This window comes from Vigna umbellata, chromosome 5 (assembly GCF_029865625.1).
Source record: "Vigna umbellata cultivar VRB3 chromosome 5, Vumbellata_1.0, whole genome shotgun sequence".
NCBI classification, from domain to species: domain Eukaryota; kingdom Viridiplantae; phylum Streptophyta; class Magnoliopsida; order Fabales; family Fabaceae; genus Vigna; species Vigna umbellata.
Window position 1 is genome coordinate 61,473,576 of NC_142169.1, and position 16,764 is coordinate 61,490,339.

The window sequence follows — 16,764 nt, forward strand, 5'->3', positions numbered from 1 at the left end:
ATATTTTTGAGATCTAGTAGTTAGTGTAGGTTGTGTGTAATATTCGGTATGATAATTATATGCTTAAAATTTGTCAGACTCCATTAAAACGCACTCAAAATCTCAAGTAGTGGGATTCATGTGTCAAGAAGGGAGTGAGCGTCTCAGTTAGTGGAAAACAGGTGACTACAGGAGAGTGGTCGTTCGTTTTGGGTGATGACAGTATTTATGGTCAAAATTCAAATAACGTGTCACTTCTCTACATGCCTTTCTTCTTCTCCAAACTACTAAAACTCTTTTCTCCTCCTTCTCTCTAAAATCTCCTCCTTCTCTCTAAGAAAACCTCACCATTTCTTATTCCAATCACCTTTCAGGCACGGCTGGAACACTTCCGGCGTCAAGAGCTTCCATTTAAATCGATCGGTTTGTGATTCTGAGCTGGTGAGTTCTTTCTCTTTAAGCACGTTCGTTTAGACTGACATGCAACTCTCTAGTTCTGGTAGCCTGAGTGGGTAGTATTATTCTGAGCGTTTCTGGTTTTTTATGTGGTTCAGTATTCCTAAAACGTGGCCATCGGACATTAAGTCTTTGGTTGTAGGGAGCTCTAATTCTGCATAGTTGAGCATTTGGTTACGTGTCAAGGTAAAGGAAGCTTATATAATTTGATTAAATTCTTGTTTGAACGTTGGCATGTTTGCATGATACGTTGTTTGATTATTTGATGAATATGAGATATGTGTGTGTTGCTTGTTTGGATGTGTGGATGGATGAATGACGCATGTTGTGAATTGAGTTAAGATAGGATTTGATATTCAAACTGTGGTAGTCTGAGTAAAGGTGGTAGTATGGTTGAGAGTTGTTAACGAACGCTCGGTTCTTCTTGGGAGTACATGGTCTTACCTGAGTCTCATGTCTTGGGGATAAAATATAAGAGTTTTCCTGTAATACTATATAGGATTTGTTAAACTTTGACCGAGAGTTCGTATTAACCATTCCGTTCCCCTTTGAGCGTCCGTCTATATTAAGTTCTTCTTCTACAAGAAATTGCGTGAGTGAAGATCGGGTTATAATAATAGATATGTATAATGAGTGTTCGGCCTAAGTGTAATCCTTCTTTAGGTTTCATAAACAATTTAGTTCATGTATTATATACTACTTAAGGTCGTGGACGTTATCGTTCTTTTTCAGTAAGACTATGTGTGGAGTAATTGTATATATATATATATATATATATATATAGATATATTCATTCTTTCTATGTAAATTATCAGTGATCGAACTTGGACCAAGTGTTCTGTCTCAGTAACGCTCGTTCCTGATAAGCACTTTGTCTTGGGTCATTACTCGTTTTATAGCGTTCGGTTCTACAGGACTCGGTCTTAAACCAAGCGCTGGGTCTTGTTTTCTGTAATATATATCATTATCGTTAGAATGAGAGTCTTCATTCAAACTCAATAGCGTCCGTTGCTCCATAGTTTCTCATCAGTATTAATATTTAGTGTAAATCAGTGTTGGTCTTTAAAAGGTGTTCGGCCTAGAGTCTTAGTACTCGGCCTAGGCTTCGTGGCGTCCGGTTTGAACTCTTAGGAGTCTGTTTATTGAAGTAGATGAGTAGCGCTCAGTCTTGTTAGTTTCTAAGAAGCGTTATACCAGTCGTACTTGGGTTATGATAAGAACGTATGATCTTATTTCATTTGAATATGTGGATGATAAAGTATGAGAGAATTTGAAATGTGATGTGTATGAAATAGTTTAATTATGAACGAGTATTCCAGGGAGGAATATCTCAGAAAGTGGTTATTGATTGGTAAAGTATGAATGTGGGCAAAGCTTAGCAGGCGTTCATCCTAATATTCCATGATTACTCGTTCTCATGTAGAGAGGAGTAAGTCACGTGTGGGAATGACAGGAGGTCCTAGTCCATAAGGTTAACTTGGACAGAACGGATCAACCTCGGGTGGCAGCTGTTGAGGGTATCCCACATCACCCGGGTGCACGAACGTCGTAGCTACACAAGATTCATACAGTCCAGACAGTCAGAGTCATGTGGTCGTTATTTGCATGCATGAATGTATGAATTATGATGTGGTCGTTGTTGGTTTTGCTATGAATGTTGTATGTTGTGATTGAATAAATTACATTACATAAGCTTACCCTGTTTATCATTTTTGCCTGTGTGGTACGTCCTGTCGTTGTCTTGTTGCAATGATCATCCGTGTGGATGTGAGCAGAAGGAGAAGAGTTGCTGGAAGAAGTATTGGAAGACGCGGAGGAAGTGAAGGCCGAACCTTAGGGACGTTTGGTCTGTTATTAGCTTTATATTTTGTAAGACCGTTCAGTATGAGTTCCTTTTGTATAACGTTCGGTCTAGTGGCAGTTAGAACAGTGGTAATTAGCGTTAGTTTTTAATTCCCTGCTGTTATGTAAGGCCGTTCGGCCGTCATTGTATATAGCCGAGCGTTGAACTGATCTGTAGTATTGTTAATATGTGATTATTCTCTATATAATTTTACACTGTATTTTTGGGATGTTACAAAATTTATAATTAAATTTTTAGTGATATATTATATTAAAATGAAATGTGTATTTATAAGTCGTTGTTAAAGTAAAATATAAACATATTACTTAATATGAATTTGTTTGTATTAAATTATGAAATTGATATAATAATTGATTAATGATTTGTTGTAAAATAATAATACAGTTATGTGATTGAAGTTTACCATAAATTTTTTTAGTTATATATTATATTAAATTAAAATATATATGTACATGTCATTGTTTGAATAAAATGTAAGTATATTATAAAATATCGTCTATTCAAAATAAATACAACATAAAATTATGTTAAAATTTGTAAATAGAAACACATCACACAAAGATGTATTGAGATATATTAGCCTGTAGAATCATACATATTGTTGTTTTCTTAATGATAAATATTAAAGTTAAAAATAACATTTGGTTGTTAATTTGTTTGTATTAAATTATAAAATTGATATAATAATTAATTAATAACTATAACTAAAATTCCGAATTAGACATATTAAATTAAATGTTTTTAGCTTATCTTTTGATTGTGGGTAACACAAACTTCTAATATTTGATTATACCAATTATATAACACAAAATTATTATGTCTTTCTAATAATAATTATACTAACAAACAAAAAATAATACCAAAATAATAATAATAATAACAATGATAAAACTTCTAATACTCATTCTACTAATATCAATACTGTACTAATATTAAATCAAGTAATAATACTAAAACTAATTCTGATACTAACACCAACAATAATACTAATATACTAGTAATAATACTAACAACAATAATAATAAAACAATAATAATAAAATAATAATAATAATGTTAATAATAATAATAATGCAGTAGTAATAATAATAAAATTATTATTAATAGTAATAACAATGTCAGTTATAAATAATAATATTATTACTATTAATATTAATATAATAAAAGTGACATTTTTATAAATAACTTGAATGACATTTTTGAAAATAAAAATATATAATAGAGATATTTTCTGAGTGACATTGCTGTATTTCTAAATAAATAATAAGGGTGTTTTGGTAAATGTAATAGTAGGTGAGGAGAAATGATTAAATAATGAAAGAAATATATTGGTCAAAGATTATAAAGAAGAATGGTGAGAAGGATTTAATAATAGTTAATTTTGTTAAAGACATAGATAGATAGTATGAAAAAATTATGCGGTGAAGGGTGGTTGCCTATTTTTATAGACATAGACAGCACGTGGTGAAAAGGTTGTCTATTTGCAGGAACAGGAGAAGGTGGGTTTTGCATAATCTGGAGAGTAGGAGAAAGAGAATGAAGGTATGCGTGACTGGCGGTGGTAGTTACATAGGGTCTTCAATGGTGAATATGCTTCTGGAGAAGGGCTACACCGTTCACTCCACCCTCCGCAACCTTAGTACTCTCTCACTCTCTTATCTTTTCTCTTATTCTTCTTCTTCTTCTCTTTTCATCTCGGATTTAATTAATGCTGCTACCAACACTTCAAAAATATGAGTTTTTAAAAATTTTGCTGATGTAAATTTGAAGAAACGCTGTCGAGTAAATCGGCAGGAACCTAGCTGTGAACTCTCATACACCAAATAAGCAAACAATGAGTAAATTAATTGCAGAGGATGAATCGAAGATAAGGCTTCTGAAAGGGTTGCCTAATGCAGAAGAAAGGTTGGTGTTGTTTGAAGCAGACATATACAGGCCACAGGAGTACGAGACTGCAATTCAAGGTTGCGAAATTGTCTTTCACGTGGCCACTCCCTACCAACATCAAGTGGATTCTCAGGTCTCATCAAACAAACATCTTCAATGCATTCATCATATCATTTCCTATGAACTTTGTTTTTACTTTCCTTTTAAGTTTGAGCAGTTTAAGAACACCACCGAGGCTGCAATAGAAGGGGTAAGAACCATAGTTCGCCATTCCATTAAATCGGGAACGGTTAGACGGGTGATTTACACAGCTTCCGTGGTTGCGGCTTCTCCTCTTAAAGACGATGGAGCTGCGGGTTTCAAGGATTTCATTGACGAAACGTGCTGGACGCCTCTCAATCTTTCGTTAGATCTTCATAAGGTAAGATCCATGAACTCTTAAAATTCTACATCTGATTGCATGAAAAACTCTTTCGGGTTGCTTCAAATGTTGGTCGATCCCCTTTTCTTTAGCCTCTGCAATATTCTTTTACTGCTTATGACATATGATCCTCTATTCTCCATTCTCCTGTTCAATTTGTTAGTACAGAACTTTTATTTGATCTGTATATAAGATTTGTTAGTACAGAACTATTAAGAAAGTATATTTTTACTTAATAAAAGTTTATTAAAAATAAATCATAAGGAAATGAAACGCGAAGACTACAAAATTTTGTTATTTTAAGAAGTCTCACCAAATAAAAAGACATATTGCAAAAAATACATTGTGTCGTAACAGTTTTTCTATTCAAACAAGTTTAATGTCCAATGTTTATGAAACAAGCTCAGAAAAAAAATTTAGAAAGTGATTATAATTTAGAGAGGGCACAAAATTTAGAGAGTGTGGTTCCGTTTCAGGGGTACGTTAATTCGAAGACAGAGGCTGAGAGAGAGTTATTGAGTTGTGGAAGCAATGAAAATGGAAGGAGATTGGAGGTGGTGAGTTTGGCTTGTGGTCTAGTGGGTGGGGACACTCTTCTCAGTTACACACCATTGAGCGTTTCAATGCTTTTATCTCAGCTCCAAGACAATGAAGCCACATACCAGTCTTTGAAGTTCTTAGAAGATTTGATTGGAAAAATCCCAGTTGTCCACATTCATGATGTCTGTGAGGCCCACATCTTCTGCGCGGAGACTCCTTCAATTAATGGCAGATTCTTGGTTGCAAGCTCTTTCTCATCAACTGCAGATTTAGCAAATTATTATCTTCAGACCCATCCCCAGTTTCATTTGAAGAAGTAAGCTATTACTTACTATATATTTGTGCTGAAGTTAGCTACTATATATTTATGCAATCTGACCAACCAAACCACACATAGATTGAGTTCATTACTAACAGTAAACAGTAAGTTATTTGATATTACACTAAGCTTAAGATAGAAAACAGAATGCTGATAATTTAGCTGTCAATTTACCTTCCTCAAGTTTACCTTCCCCAAGTTATTTGATATCACAATTAGCTGTCAATTTACCTTCCCCAAGTTTCCTCGCCATTATCAGCTATCTACCTGCATCACCAGTATCCTGCCACACCTTCTAGCAAACCGAATAATACATAATTCTGATTCCTACTGCCTTCTTCACTTGTACCATTCAGTGTTATTCCTCACCGGTAAGAAACTCCTTTTGCGACCTAAAGATCCGCACTGAGGTGTTAAGCTGCTGCTCTATAGCAGACGCTTGCCACATTGCTTCTCTTCAGAGTAACATCGCGGTCCATGATCCTCATAGCTACTGCACAACACCTCGTTATCAGCATGGTTACTGCCATCAAACTGAGATGACTAACGAAGTCTCTGTTTTCCCATCAGCCTCACATCATGATTGCTGTTCTACCATAAATTGTCCAACCGGATTAATGCCTCATCATGGTTCTGCCCTTTGTTATTCCAATAGGTCTAAACATTCCAACCATCATTGTGCACATGTTCTACAATAGTGCTAGACTTAAGAAATTCTTGAGAGGTACTAAACCAGACACTCAACCGAGGTATACAGCATACAAATGCAACCACTGTTTTTCTTTAAATTTGAAAAAAATAAATGAAAACTTAACTGTTCAACTGCAAATTAAATACGTACATCTTGATTTGACGAGTATATATTTGAAATTTGGTTTTAGGTATTTGGAAGGACCGAAAAGGAATATAAAATGGGCATCTACAAAGCTGACAGACAAAGGTTTTGTTTATAAACATGACCTGAAGATGATATTAGCTGATTGCATCAAATGTGCAAAAAGGATGGGCGATCTCTAGTCTCTACTGATTATATATAACTATGTTATTAAAAATTATCAAATATTTGTGGGTCTTACATTTATTAAAAAGACGTGCTAGAAAATATATATTAAAAAGTATCTGTCTACCTTGTCTTCTAAAAAATTTTTGAGCACAGGATGCTAAATATTTGAAACCATTTGCACATGCTGCAGTTCTACAACAAATAATTTTATTTTCTTCATAAAATGAAACTAATGTTTAACCATGGTTTCGGTAACAACTAATTCATTTAGATTCTTTTCATTTTGTCAATTTGTTTGTTGATTTAATTGACAAACAACATACTCATACATGTTTCCTAAATATGTGAGTTTGAATTTGGCTGTTATTTGGGAAGTTAATTCTCTTGGTCTGTTTCTAACCTGAGTTTGCTGGCTAGAGTTTTGATATCAACAAGAGTATGTATTCTTTGTAAATATAAGTTACACTTTGTATATTATTTTGTTGGAGAGATTTGAATAAAAGATTTAATGTTTATTAAATCTTTTTTCTTTAGTTTTTTAGTCGCTTCTCTTTCTTGATTGATTTTATCTCATTTTTTTTTTGGTTTTCTCCTCACATGGTACGATAAATATTTGTTTTTGTTTTATCACATTGTTTTAGTTTTAACCCTAGTAGCTACTTGGTTGCTTGGCTTTAACAACAACTTGTCTTTTGGGGGAGAAGCAAGCTTGATCACCCATGCATCTAAATGCATTTTTATGGGATATACCAATTGTACTAAATGTTTTCTTCATTTCAACTTACATGATAAAAAAAACTTTACACTTTGTTCACTTGAATACTTGAATGGACTTGGAGGAGAGTAATTGAATGAATTTGAAGATAAATTTTTTGTTGTTTATTTGAGTGAATTTTGGAGGTAAGTGAGAGTGTATTTAGAAGTAAATTTTTTTAATCTGTCACATCAATCAAATTCTATACTAATTCTTACAAACTTTACTTTCAAATTCACTCTCACTTACCTTCAAAATCAACTCAATTAAATAACAAAAGATTCACCTTCAAATCTTCTCAAATTCATTTAATCAATCTCCCTCAAAATGTTTTTTATGAATGTTTGCACAAATATTTTGTATGAACTTAAAGAAGCCAATGGAATAAAAAAATAACTTTCGTTCAAAGTTCTACAAATCACTCTTTATTAAAAAGTCTTATATTCTTATCATAGTTGTTTAATGATGTACAATGGCATGGCAATTTTTTTGTTTTCAAAGCACATTTCCATATTCAGTTTCACATCAAAGATCTCCATATTCTCAAATATATGTAGGTCTTGGAATTATTCAACTCAATATGGTCTTATCTTTAATCAACAAAAATATTGTTTGAAACTTCTCTCTAAAGAATTATTGGTCACGTTACTTACTTAACAAATACTAAACTTATTATTAGTTTTGTTACGCAGCAATTAAGTCATTTTTTTTTCAATATTCAAGAGTCAATCACTTCCCAGCCTATTTTATATTACAAAATTCAAAAAGTTTTTTTAATTCAATTTAAATTTTACTGAATTTTCTAAATTAGATTTCAAGATAATATTCTAAATTAAATTTCGAAATTTAATGAGCTTTTAAACTAAATTTTAAAATTTGATTAATTTTTAAATTATATTTCAAAATTTAATAAATTTCTAAATCCGGTTATTATATATATATATAGTTTTACTAACTTATGAAATTTCTTCAAAATAACCAAATTTTAGTTGTTAAAAAAATTTATATTTATAAAAAAAAACATACTTTAAAGTATTTTAATAATTTTAATTTTTATTAAATATTCTTAACCTTAAAATTTAAAAGTTATGATATATAAAAGTATTTTTCAACTAAAATTTGTTACAAGAAGTTACATAATTAGTAAACATATATATATATATATATATATATATATATATATATATATATATATATATATATATATATTTAATTCTTCTTTTAGATTTAGATTTATAGTAAAATTAATATTATTTTTTTATGTTACACTCATCATGACAATTAACGAGATGGAGATTGATAAATGTTATCCAATTTCTTTAGTATCTCTTGCTAGGAGACAATTTTCTGAGCTAGAAATACTTAATTTAAAAATTTTATAAGTATTGATATATGGATATTTTTTATTTTTAAATATTAAATTAGTATATCTAATATTTTTTTCTTTAATTATTATATATTTTCACTTATTATATTACTTTTTTTTTTCTGTTATGAAATGTCATTTAGTTTGAGGTGTTATATAATTTTATTTATTTTAATTTTATCTCTTGGCCAGTTTTGAGTGCTCTAAGTAGCTGACGCGTGGGTAGATTACTGTCGTTGTCACTCTAGGAAAAACTATGTCCATAAAAAAACTTTTTCCATATATTTATTGTTAGATTCTTAGGTTATAAAATAGAATGTCTTCTATAAACATAGGATATAATTCTAATAGAAAATTCCAGTTAGATTCTTAAGTTATAAAAAAAGATCATTATAGAATGTCTTGTGTAAACATAGGATATATTTCTAACAAAAAATTTCACTGGACAATTCATCATAAAAAACCTCTACAATGTGTTATTTATTATTTGCAATAAAAAAAATAAGCAAATTAAATAATCCATAACTACTCTAATTTGAATTTATATTTTTGGCATAAAAAATATTATATCACGAACATAAAAATGTAATATCACATCTTTTTAAAAATTAATTTGTTGCATTTTAGTGTAAAAGAACTTCAGTCTATTAAAAAAATATAATCTTTAAAATAAATGCAAGTACTTTTAAAAATCTATCGCGTATTAGAAAAGGAGATAATAATAGTTTTTCTATTTCACCATTTTATTTAAAAATATCAAATTGACTTCTGTTGCCAAATTTAAATGAAAATTTATCAATGAATGTTTTAATCTTCTACGTATTATTTTTCTGTTTTGTGACACTCATGTCCAAACATAATCAAAGGGTTTTTCCGTACGTAACGCAACTACATTTGGTCCGCGCAAAGGGTTTTCTGAGATTATATAATTTTAATTAATATTATTGAAGAATGAACTTGAAATCTGTAAAATTTATGGAGATATCAGAAATGTGGCACACCTTAAATAAAATTTTTGTTTTTATTTATAATAATAATAATAATTATTTATTAAATTATATGAAAATATAAATAATAATAATTATATGAAAAATATTAAGTTAATTAATTGTTTATTATTATTATTATTATTATTACTAAATAAAAATAAAACAGTAAATTAAAAAAAAAACTTAACCGCCAACCGTTTAAGGTTTTTTCTTAGCCAGTTTTTGAGCTTCGGTAAGGATATTTTTAACAAGAGGTGCAGGATAAAAATTTGGAAATTTGGAGGTCCAAGGTGAAACGCTCTAACTTAAATTGCAAGCGTCTTGTATCAACAAATAAATTGAGTAATATAAATATATATCCTAAATATAACATATTTAATAATTTAAATTATTAGAAGATAAAAGAAATAAAAATATAATAAATTATCAGATATGATTTAAAGAAGGACAAAATTTATACTAAATAATAGTAATGAAGTGCATAATATATAGAGACATCCATGTTAATCACTTTCCGAAGTTTGTTTCGTCACGTTTTAGTTCAAAATTATTGGCACCAATATCCGAAGTTGAATTATGATCTCAGAGTTTCTTAAATAAAAAATAGTTCCGAAAACTATATCAACAAAAGAAAACAAAATACTATGTGCTAAAAACATAAAAGAGATAGACATCATATAATTATCTGAAAAGTCATACTAAAGTATTATATTGACACCAGATATTATGAGTGGATGGACCATACTCACATTTGAAAAGTTTTTTATAAGAGAAAAACCAGGTTCTAAAATCAACATTTAAAATTAATAAAAATATAGTTTTAATGATCACTTTGTTATAATGTAATAAAATAAAAGAAAAAAAATTTCAGAATCACCTTTTTTATAAACAGTTGCTTGATAATTTTAATAAAAATATTAAATTATGACATTTAATAAAAAAAATAATGAAAATAATTGCAGAGTGGTAGTATATAAAATAATATGGATACCATAACTCTAAAATAAATTGAGTGGGTGATAGGATATGCGGTTGGATGACAATCTGAAATCTAACGGTGTATTTAAAGAGTGTTTTGGCAATATTTCTTCAAAACCTATTTCACTAGAGTTGTAAGTGTTTGTGGCGTGAGTCTCATTGAAAAGAGTAGGAAAAATGGGAGAAGGGAGCAAGGTATGTGTTACAGGAGGCAGTGGTTACATAGGTTCATGGCTCATCAAGAAGCTACTGGCCAAGGGTTATACTGTTCATGCAACTCTCAGAGACTTGAGTTAGTATTTTCTCTCTGTCTCTTTCTCTTTCTGTCACGTCTGAGTTTTTATTCATATTTTGGAACATAATCAACAGAGAACGAGTCAAAGGTAGGGCTGCTAAAGAGCCTTCCTCATGCAGAAGGCAAACTGGTTCTGTTTGAAGCTGATATTTACAACCCAACTCAATTTGATCCTGCAATTCAAGGATGTCACTATGTGTTTCATGTTGCTACTCCCTTCATCCACGAACCAGGTTCATCTCAGGTTCGTTTCTTTAACTCTGGATGCATAACTCAATCTGTTTAAGGCATGGGATGAAATTCTTGAAAGTATAATTTTAATCTTTTAATACTATACATGAGTGATGTGATGATAAGATGCATATAACAGTACAGGGATATTACGGAAGCAGCAGTTGCAGGTGCGAAAAGCATTGCCCTGTCATGTGTGAGATCAGGGACGGTGAAGCGTCTGATCTACACTGCTTCTGTTGTATCAGCCTCTCCGCTGAAAGAAAATGGTGGTTTCAAAGATGTAATGGATGAAACTTGTTGGACTCCTCTCAACGAGTCCTTATACCTTGATGATCCTATTTACAAGGTTTGTTCCCAACTTTTCATTCTTATCCTTTTTCTTATATCAGGACTGGTTTATTTCTATGTTTGCACATGTTTCACTTGTCTGGATCACCGTAGATACCAACCCATTGAAACAAGATAATAAGATATATGGCTGCAATGGATAGATAAAAGTAGCATAAATTCTTCTCACATGTTTTGACCTACTTACAAGATTACAGAAATAAATTATATATAAAATATGTTATGGCGACTAAAATATAATTTTTAATTTTTTAGTTGGACCATTAACGAGGAAAACAATTATTGATATTATTGTGTTGGTGTTATTTGAAAGGATTATATTTTTTCAAAGACATCGTCTGAAAAACATCTGTTGAGCTATGGGAATGATGAAAATGGTGGAGGATTGGAGGTGGTAACACTTGCTTGTGGACTCGTGGGAGGTGACACCCTTCTATCTTCACCCAGTACCAGAACAGTTTGCATCGCACAGATAGTGCAAGATGAAAGGGCTTACCAATCACTCAAATTTCTAGATGGATTGCTAGGTAAAATCCCTCTTGTGCACATTGATGATGTCTGTGATGCTCATATCTTCTGCATGGAAAACCCCTCCATCAGTGGAAGATTCTTGTGTGCAAGTTCATACACTTCATTACAGGATATGGCTAACCATTACGCTCTTTATTATCCAGAATTCACAGTCAAACAAGAGTGAGTGATTGCCTGTTCTTGGTTATTGCTAGATTTATCATTTCTCTTGCTTTTTTTTTTTTTTTGTTTCTGAAAGAACTAACTCAAAGGCCTAAATAGTAGTATCTTTTCTGCAAAAAGATGTTAAACAAGGACATTTTCCATGGAGTAACTTTAAGAATGATTAGGATCAAATTTGTACTTGATTGTATGGTCTTGGAACGCACAAGTTTTCTTCCTATTAGATTGTTTACAGTTTTCATCTGAAAATTACATTTCAGAAATGAAGATGGGCGGAGAAAGGATATAAAGTGGACATCAACAAAGCTGTGTGACAAAGGATTTGTATACAAATATGATGCAAAGATGATATTGGATGATTGTATCAAATGTGCAAGAAGGATGGGTGAACTCTAGTCTCCATCTGCATCTGCTTTGCAAGATGCATTTTTTCTTTCCCTATCTTATATTTAATACTATTGTTTGTCTTGTTGATTAAAAGTCTCAGTTCTAAAATAACTGAAAAAGGGAATTCACTGTAAGAAATTGCGCTACATTACTAAGAGAACAAGGGTTGTGATAGTTTGTCTACAGAATTCCTGTTTACAGAATATTTTTTTTCTTATGTATTTAAACATTTCCTAGTTGTATATCATGTTCATTTGGTAAATTCAATTAGTATTAATGGAGAAAACTTATAAATATGGTATAAATATAGAATATCTAACTATAAGTTTTATTTTTGCGCTTTCCAAATGGCATCAAATCTCAAACAAAAATGTAGTTGACCTCTGCACAGGCAGCGATAGGGATTTCCTTTTGTTTTGGAGGAAAGAGTGTTGGGCTAAATTGATAAGTCTTTTTCTCTTGTTTTGTGAGATGATTCATTGAGTATACATTGATAGATAATGATATTTTAATAATTTTTTAATATTTTTTTACAATATATTATTATGTGTTATTATTTTATTGGTCTGATAGAATAATCACAAATTATCATAAATTATTGTAAAAATTTAATAAAAGAAGTAATTAAAAAAACATTTTTCATATTGATAACAGATATTACAAGTGGTTCATTTCAGAATCTCAATCCATATGCATGAGGAGACAAAAGCATCTGAACCATGACTAGGATCTACGATTCACCAGCCAGCCTGGAAAAAAATAGGAATATATGTGAATTGGACTGATTTTGGAAGAAAAATCATTAATGTTTTATTAATCCATCCAATCGGTTTTGTATAAAATATAAATCCAATTCAAGTAGAAAAATTAGCTTTCAATTTAATCTTTATTTTTGGTGAAAATAATAAACAAAGGACAAAATGCATAATACACGTAACTTAAATAATTTAAAATAGTATAACTATACATAAAAACTTCCATACTTATTATAACTTGGTGTTACCCTCGCCTCCTTGGTGCAGAGGCCCACCAAGAAAACGACGACTACGTCTCCTACTGCACGAGTCTCACGAATGGTTTCCACATATTTCGTATAGTACGAGGTTGTCTCCTCTTATGAATAAAAAAAAAAAAATCTTACGTCGAATAAAAAAAAATTAAATATAAATTTATATACACATAAATAAATATTTGAAAAATTTTAAAGTGATATCAAAACTAAATGTTTAAAAATTTAATCTAAAATGGACATTATCTTTTCACGTTGAGATACGTGTATATCGAAAACACCTTCTACGTTCATGTTCCATGCTCACCATTAATTTGAGATTCTGTACAATGCATTTTACTTACTCAAAGACACCGTAGAGGGTGTGGTCCTGTTTGACATTGAATAGCTGATTTGAAAGGAAATTGAAGCTTTTATTCTTCAGTGTTTCTTTGAAGGCACTTCTCTTGTGAATTTCATTAATCTTTTATTTCAATTTCAGTTTTGTTTTTAACTATTTCTAAGATGGTGGTGACCTTTTTGTTCCGCAATTGTCTTGTTAGGAAATTAGATGATGTGGTGGAAGTAGCAGGAAGAGTTTCCAATGGCTAAGAAAGTCCTGGATGACGTCTCTTCATTTTTCCTAGCTAGTGGTTTTTTTTTTTATGGTCACAAAATATATCATTATTTTATTAGTTTTTAATTTCTATTGAAGATTCAAAACCACCAAAAATTATTTGAAATATGTTTTAAAACATTTTAAATTCTAGAAAATATTTATTAATTATTTTTCAATAATTTTATTATCAATATTTTAATTATTCGTTTTATTTAAAATCAGTTTAGAAGATGATAAATTACTAATTAGATTTTTTAATAATCAATGTCTTCTTGAAACAATCCAATTTGACAAGTATTAGGATTAAAATAAAACAACTCCCATCATTTAATTTCATCATCAATTTCAAAATCATTGTGACCATAGAGAAGCACAAATAGATAAATAATTTCAACAAAAAATAATTTAAATTATACTGTAAATATAATCATTACGTGTTCTAGCTTATCATCTTTAGTTTTTCATTAATGATAGATATTGTGCTTTTGATTTTACAGATGTCATACTGTGTTACACATATAATACGTTTAGAATTTAGTTTTTCAGAGATCGAATTTTAATATTATTTGAGGTGTTTTAATAAAAAACAAAGCTTGAAATTCGTTTGTCAGAAAAACGGATTTTGGGAATGAGTTTAGGCTTTTAATTTAGGATAATTTATTTTCACTTCAACTTTAAAATCCTCTTTACTTTTTCACTTCTTTTTTAATCTAGCCGTTGTCTCTTTCCTTTGTTCTTATTTCCTCTTTTTAGTTACTTTTTTATTCTTTTTCTTTTCGTGACACTCCATCACAACAGATACCACAAGATTCTTTGCACCACAAACACTCTTTAAAAGGAAGATATTATTATAATTTTCATTACATTTTTATAGTTATACATATGAGACCTTTCGAAAACCATTAAGGTCTTTAACAAGTTTTGAAACAGTTTTTCAAAATTGTTGGCCTCAATGGTGATCAAGAATCGATAAAAGTCTTAATAGTTTTCGAAACTCGTTGAATATATTTGAATTTTTTATTTATTTTTAATTTTGTATTATTTTATGATGTTTATTGTTTATTTTGTTGTTTTTAAGATTATTTTGTTATATTAAATTTATTTTAAATATTAATTTTAAATTTGTATTAATTTTATTTTGTTATTTTTGAAGATTATTATATGATATTTGAAATGGACATGAAGTAATGATCACACTCACGAAATTGCTCTCTCAAATACTAGGTCACACAAGAAATCATTGTCCTCACAATCTTGACATTAGAGGGTTCACATTCCATCATTAAATTCATTGAATTTTTATTTCGAGTGTAATTCAATAAATAAAACTTATATTTGTCTTACAAAATAAAATAAAAAATTTTTATTTATCCTCAACTGGGATTTTCTCCAAATGAAAGAATCCCGTTTCAACTAGGTTCACCAAGAAAACCGAACGGTCAATGACTATTCAGTAACGAACGTACACTTTTATATGAGAAATTTCATACCAGACTTGTTTATTTTCAAACTCATTTCTTAACATATAGTTTCATAAGTTTATACATTTATATTATAATCAACTTTCATACTTCATACAATCCATATCATATAAGTTTCATATTTTTCATCCATCAGACAGGGCAACCATCATATATCATATAGTCAAATATCACAATAGTCATACTTCACTTTAATTTTAGTAACTCAACGAACGTTCATTCAATCCAATCACATCAGTCATCATGCATCAAAATCATTCAATCAACTAAACGAACGTTCAAACATTTCAACAGCATACAAATTAAATTAAATAAGCTTCCCTTACCTCTGAGCGTGACCGAACGTTCCCAGATGCCGAAATACAATTTCCCCACCACAGGTTCTCCCACCGTCAACGCTTGACAATTCAAACTACAACAAGTGATAACCCGACACTATCAGAACCACTCATTTTAAGAATGGTGATCCACGCACGAACCCAGAACTGGGTTTGTATGTTTAGGGAAACGAGTGACAGAGCGAGGGGAAGGACTTACCAGCCCAGCTTCACAAACCGAACGGTTTATTTGGAAGCTCTTGACGCCGGAAGTGCTTCTACGGTCCCGGAATAGTGATTGGAGGAGAGAAAGTGGGTGTTTTCTCAGAAAGAAGATGAAGAGGATGTAGAGAGAAGGAGGAGAGATTGGGATTCTTCAGAAATCTGAAAAGAGGGTGCATGCAGAGAGTAGAGTGTTTTTTTGAAAATCCAAGTTTTGCTTCCCACTCAAAAACGAACGTCCCCTTCTCAGTCGACACCTGTTTTCCACTAACTGATTTCTGACTCCTCTCAGCTTGACACCTGGCGTTCGTCATCTGAGTGTCGAGCTCCCCTCTTGACACGTGAATTCCACTAAACAAATACGTGTGTAGATTTTACTCGTTTTTGACTTTTGATTTTTTTTTACGGGTTCTGACAGTAAAATAAGATAAAATGATGGATGTCATCCTTTTAACTATATACCATGATATAGTAATATGTTATGCTATTGAAATGAGAGCTGGTTATTTAAAAAATTCATATTTTGTTGCATACTTTTTTGGATCTTTTGTATTTTTAAAATTATCTTAGCACATTATAAAAATTAATACACAAGTCAACCTATTTGGTTTATATTTTAAAATCT

At 30.6% G+C, this 16,764-nt stretch overlaps 2 protein-coding genes across 3 annotated transcripts; both read left to right on the top strand.

The window, feature by feature from the left end:
* The first annotated feature begins 3,702 nt into the window (after positions 1-3,702).
* LOC124839548 (NADPH HC-toxin reductase 1-like) lies at positions 3,703-6,648 on the top strand. 2 transcript variants are annotated; one of them, XM_088114772.1, is made up of 6 exons: positions 3,703-3,937; positions 4,152-4,318; positions 4,403-4,606; positions 5,083-5,163; positions 5,245-5,462; positions 6,347-6,648. In XM_088114772.1, the coding sequence occupies exons 1-6, from the start codon at positions 3,835-3,837 to the stop codon at positions 6,480-6,482; spliced, it is 909 nt and encodes a 302-aa protein (XP_087970898.1). In that variant the 5' UTR covers positions 3,703-3,834; the 3' UTR covers positions 6,483-6,648. The 2 variants fall into 2 exon arrangements, with proteins under 2 accessions (XP_087970898.1, XP_047171351.2); XM_047315395.2 differs by having other exon boundaries at positions 3,708-3,937; positions 5,083-5,462.
* A 4,001-nt stretch (positions 6,649-10,649) lies between these two features.
* LOC124839549 (NADPH HC-toxin reductase 1-like) lies at positions 10,650-12,754 on the top strand. Its single transcript, XM_047315396.2, has 5 exons — positions 10,650-10,847; positions 10,925-11,094; positions 11,221-11,430; positions 11,746-12,125; positions 12,386-12,754. The coding sequence occupies exons 1-5, from the start codon at positions 10,733-10,735 to the stop codon at positions 12,519-12,521; spliced, it is 1,011 nt and encodes a 336-aa protein (XP_047171352.2). The 5' UTR covers positions 10,650-10,732; the 3' UTR covers positions 12,522-12,754.
* The last annotated feature ends 4,010 nt before the right edge of the window (positions 12,755-16,764 follow it).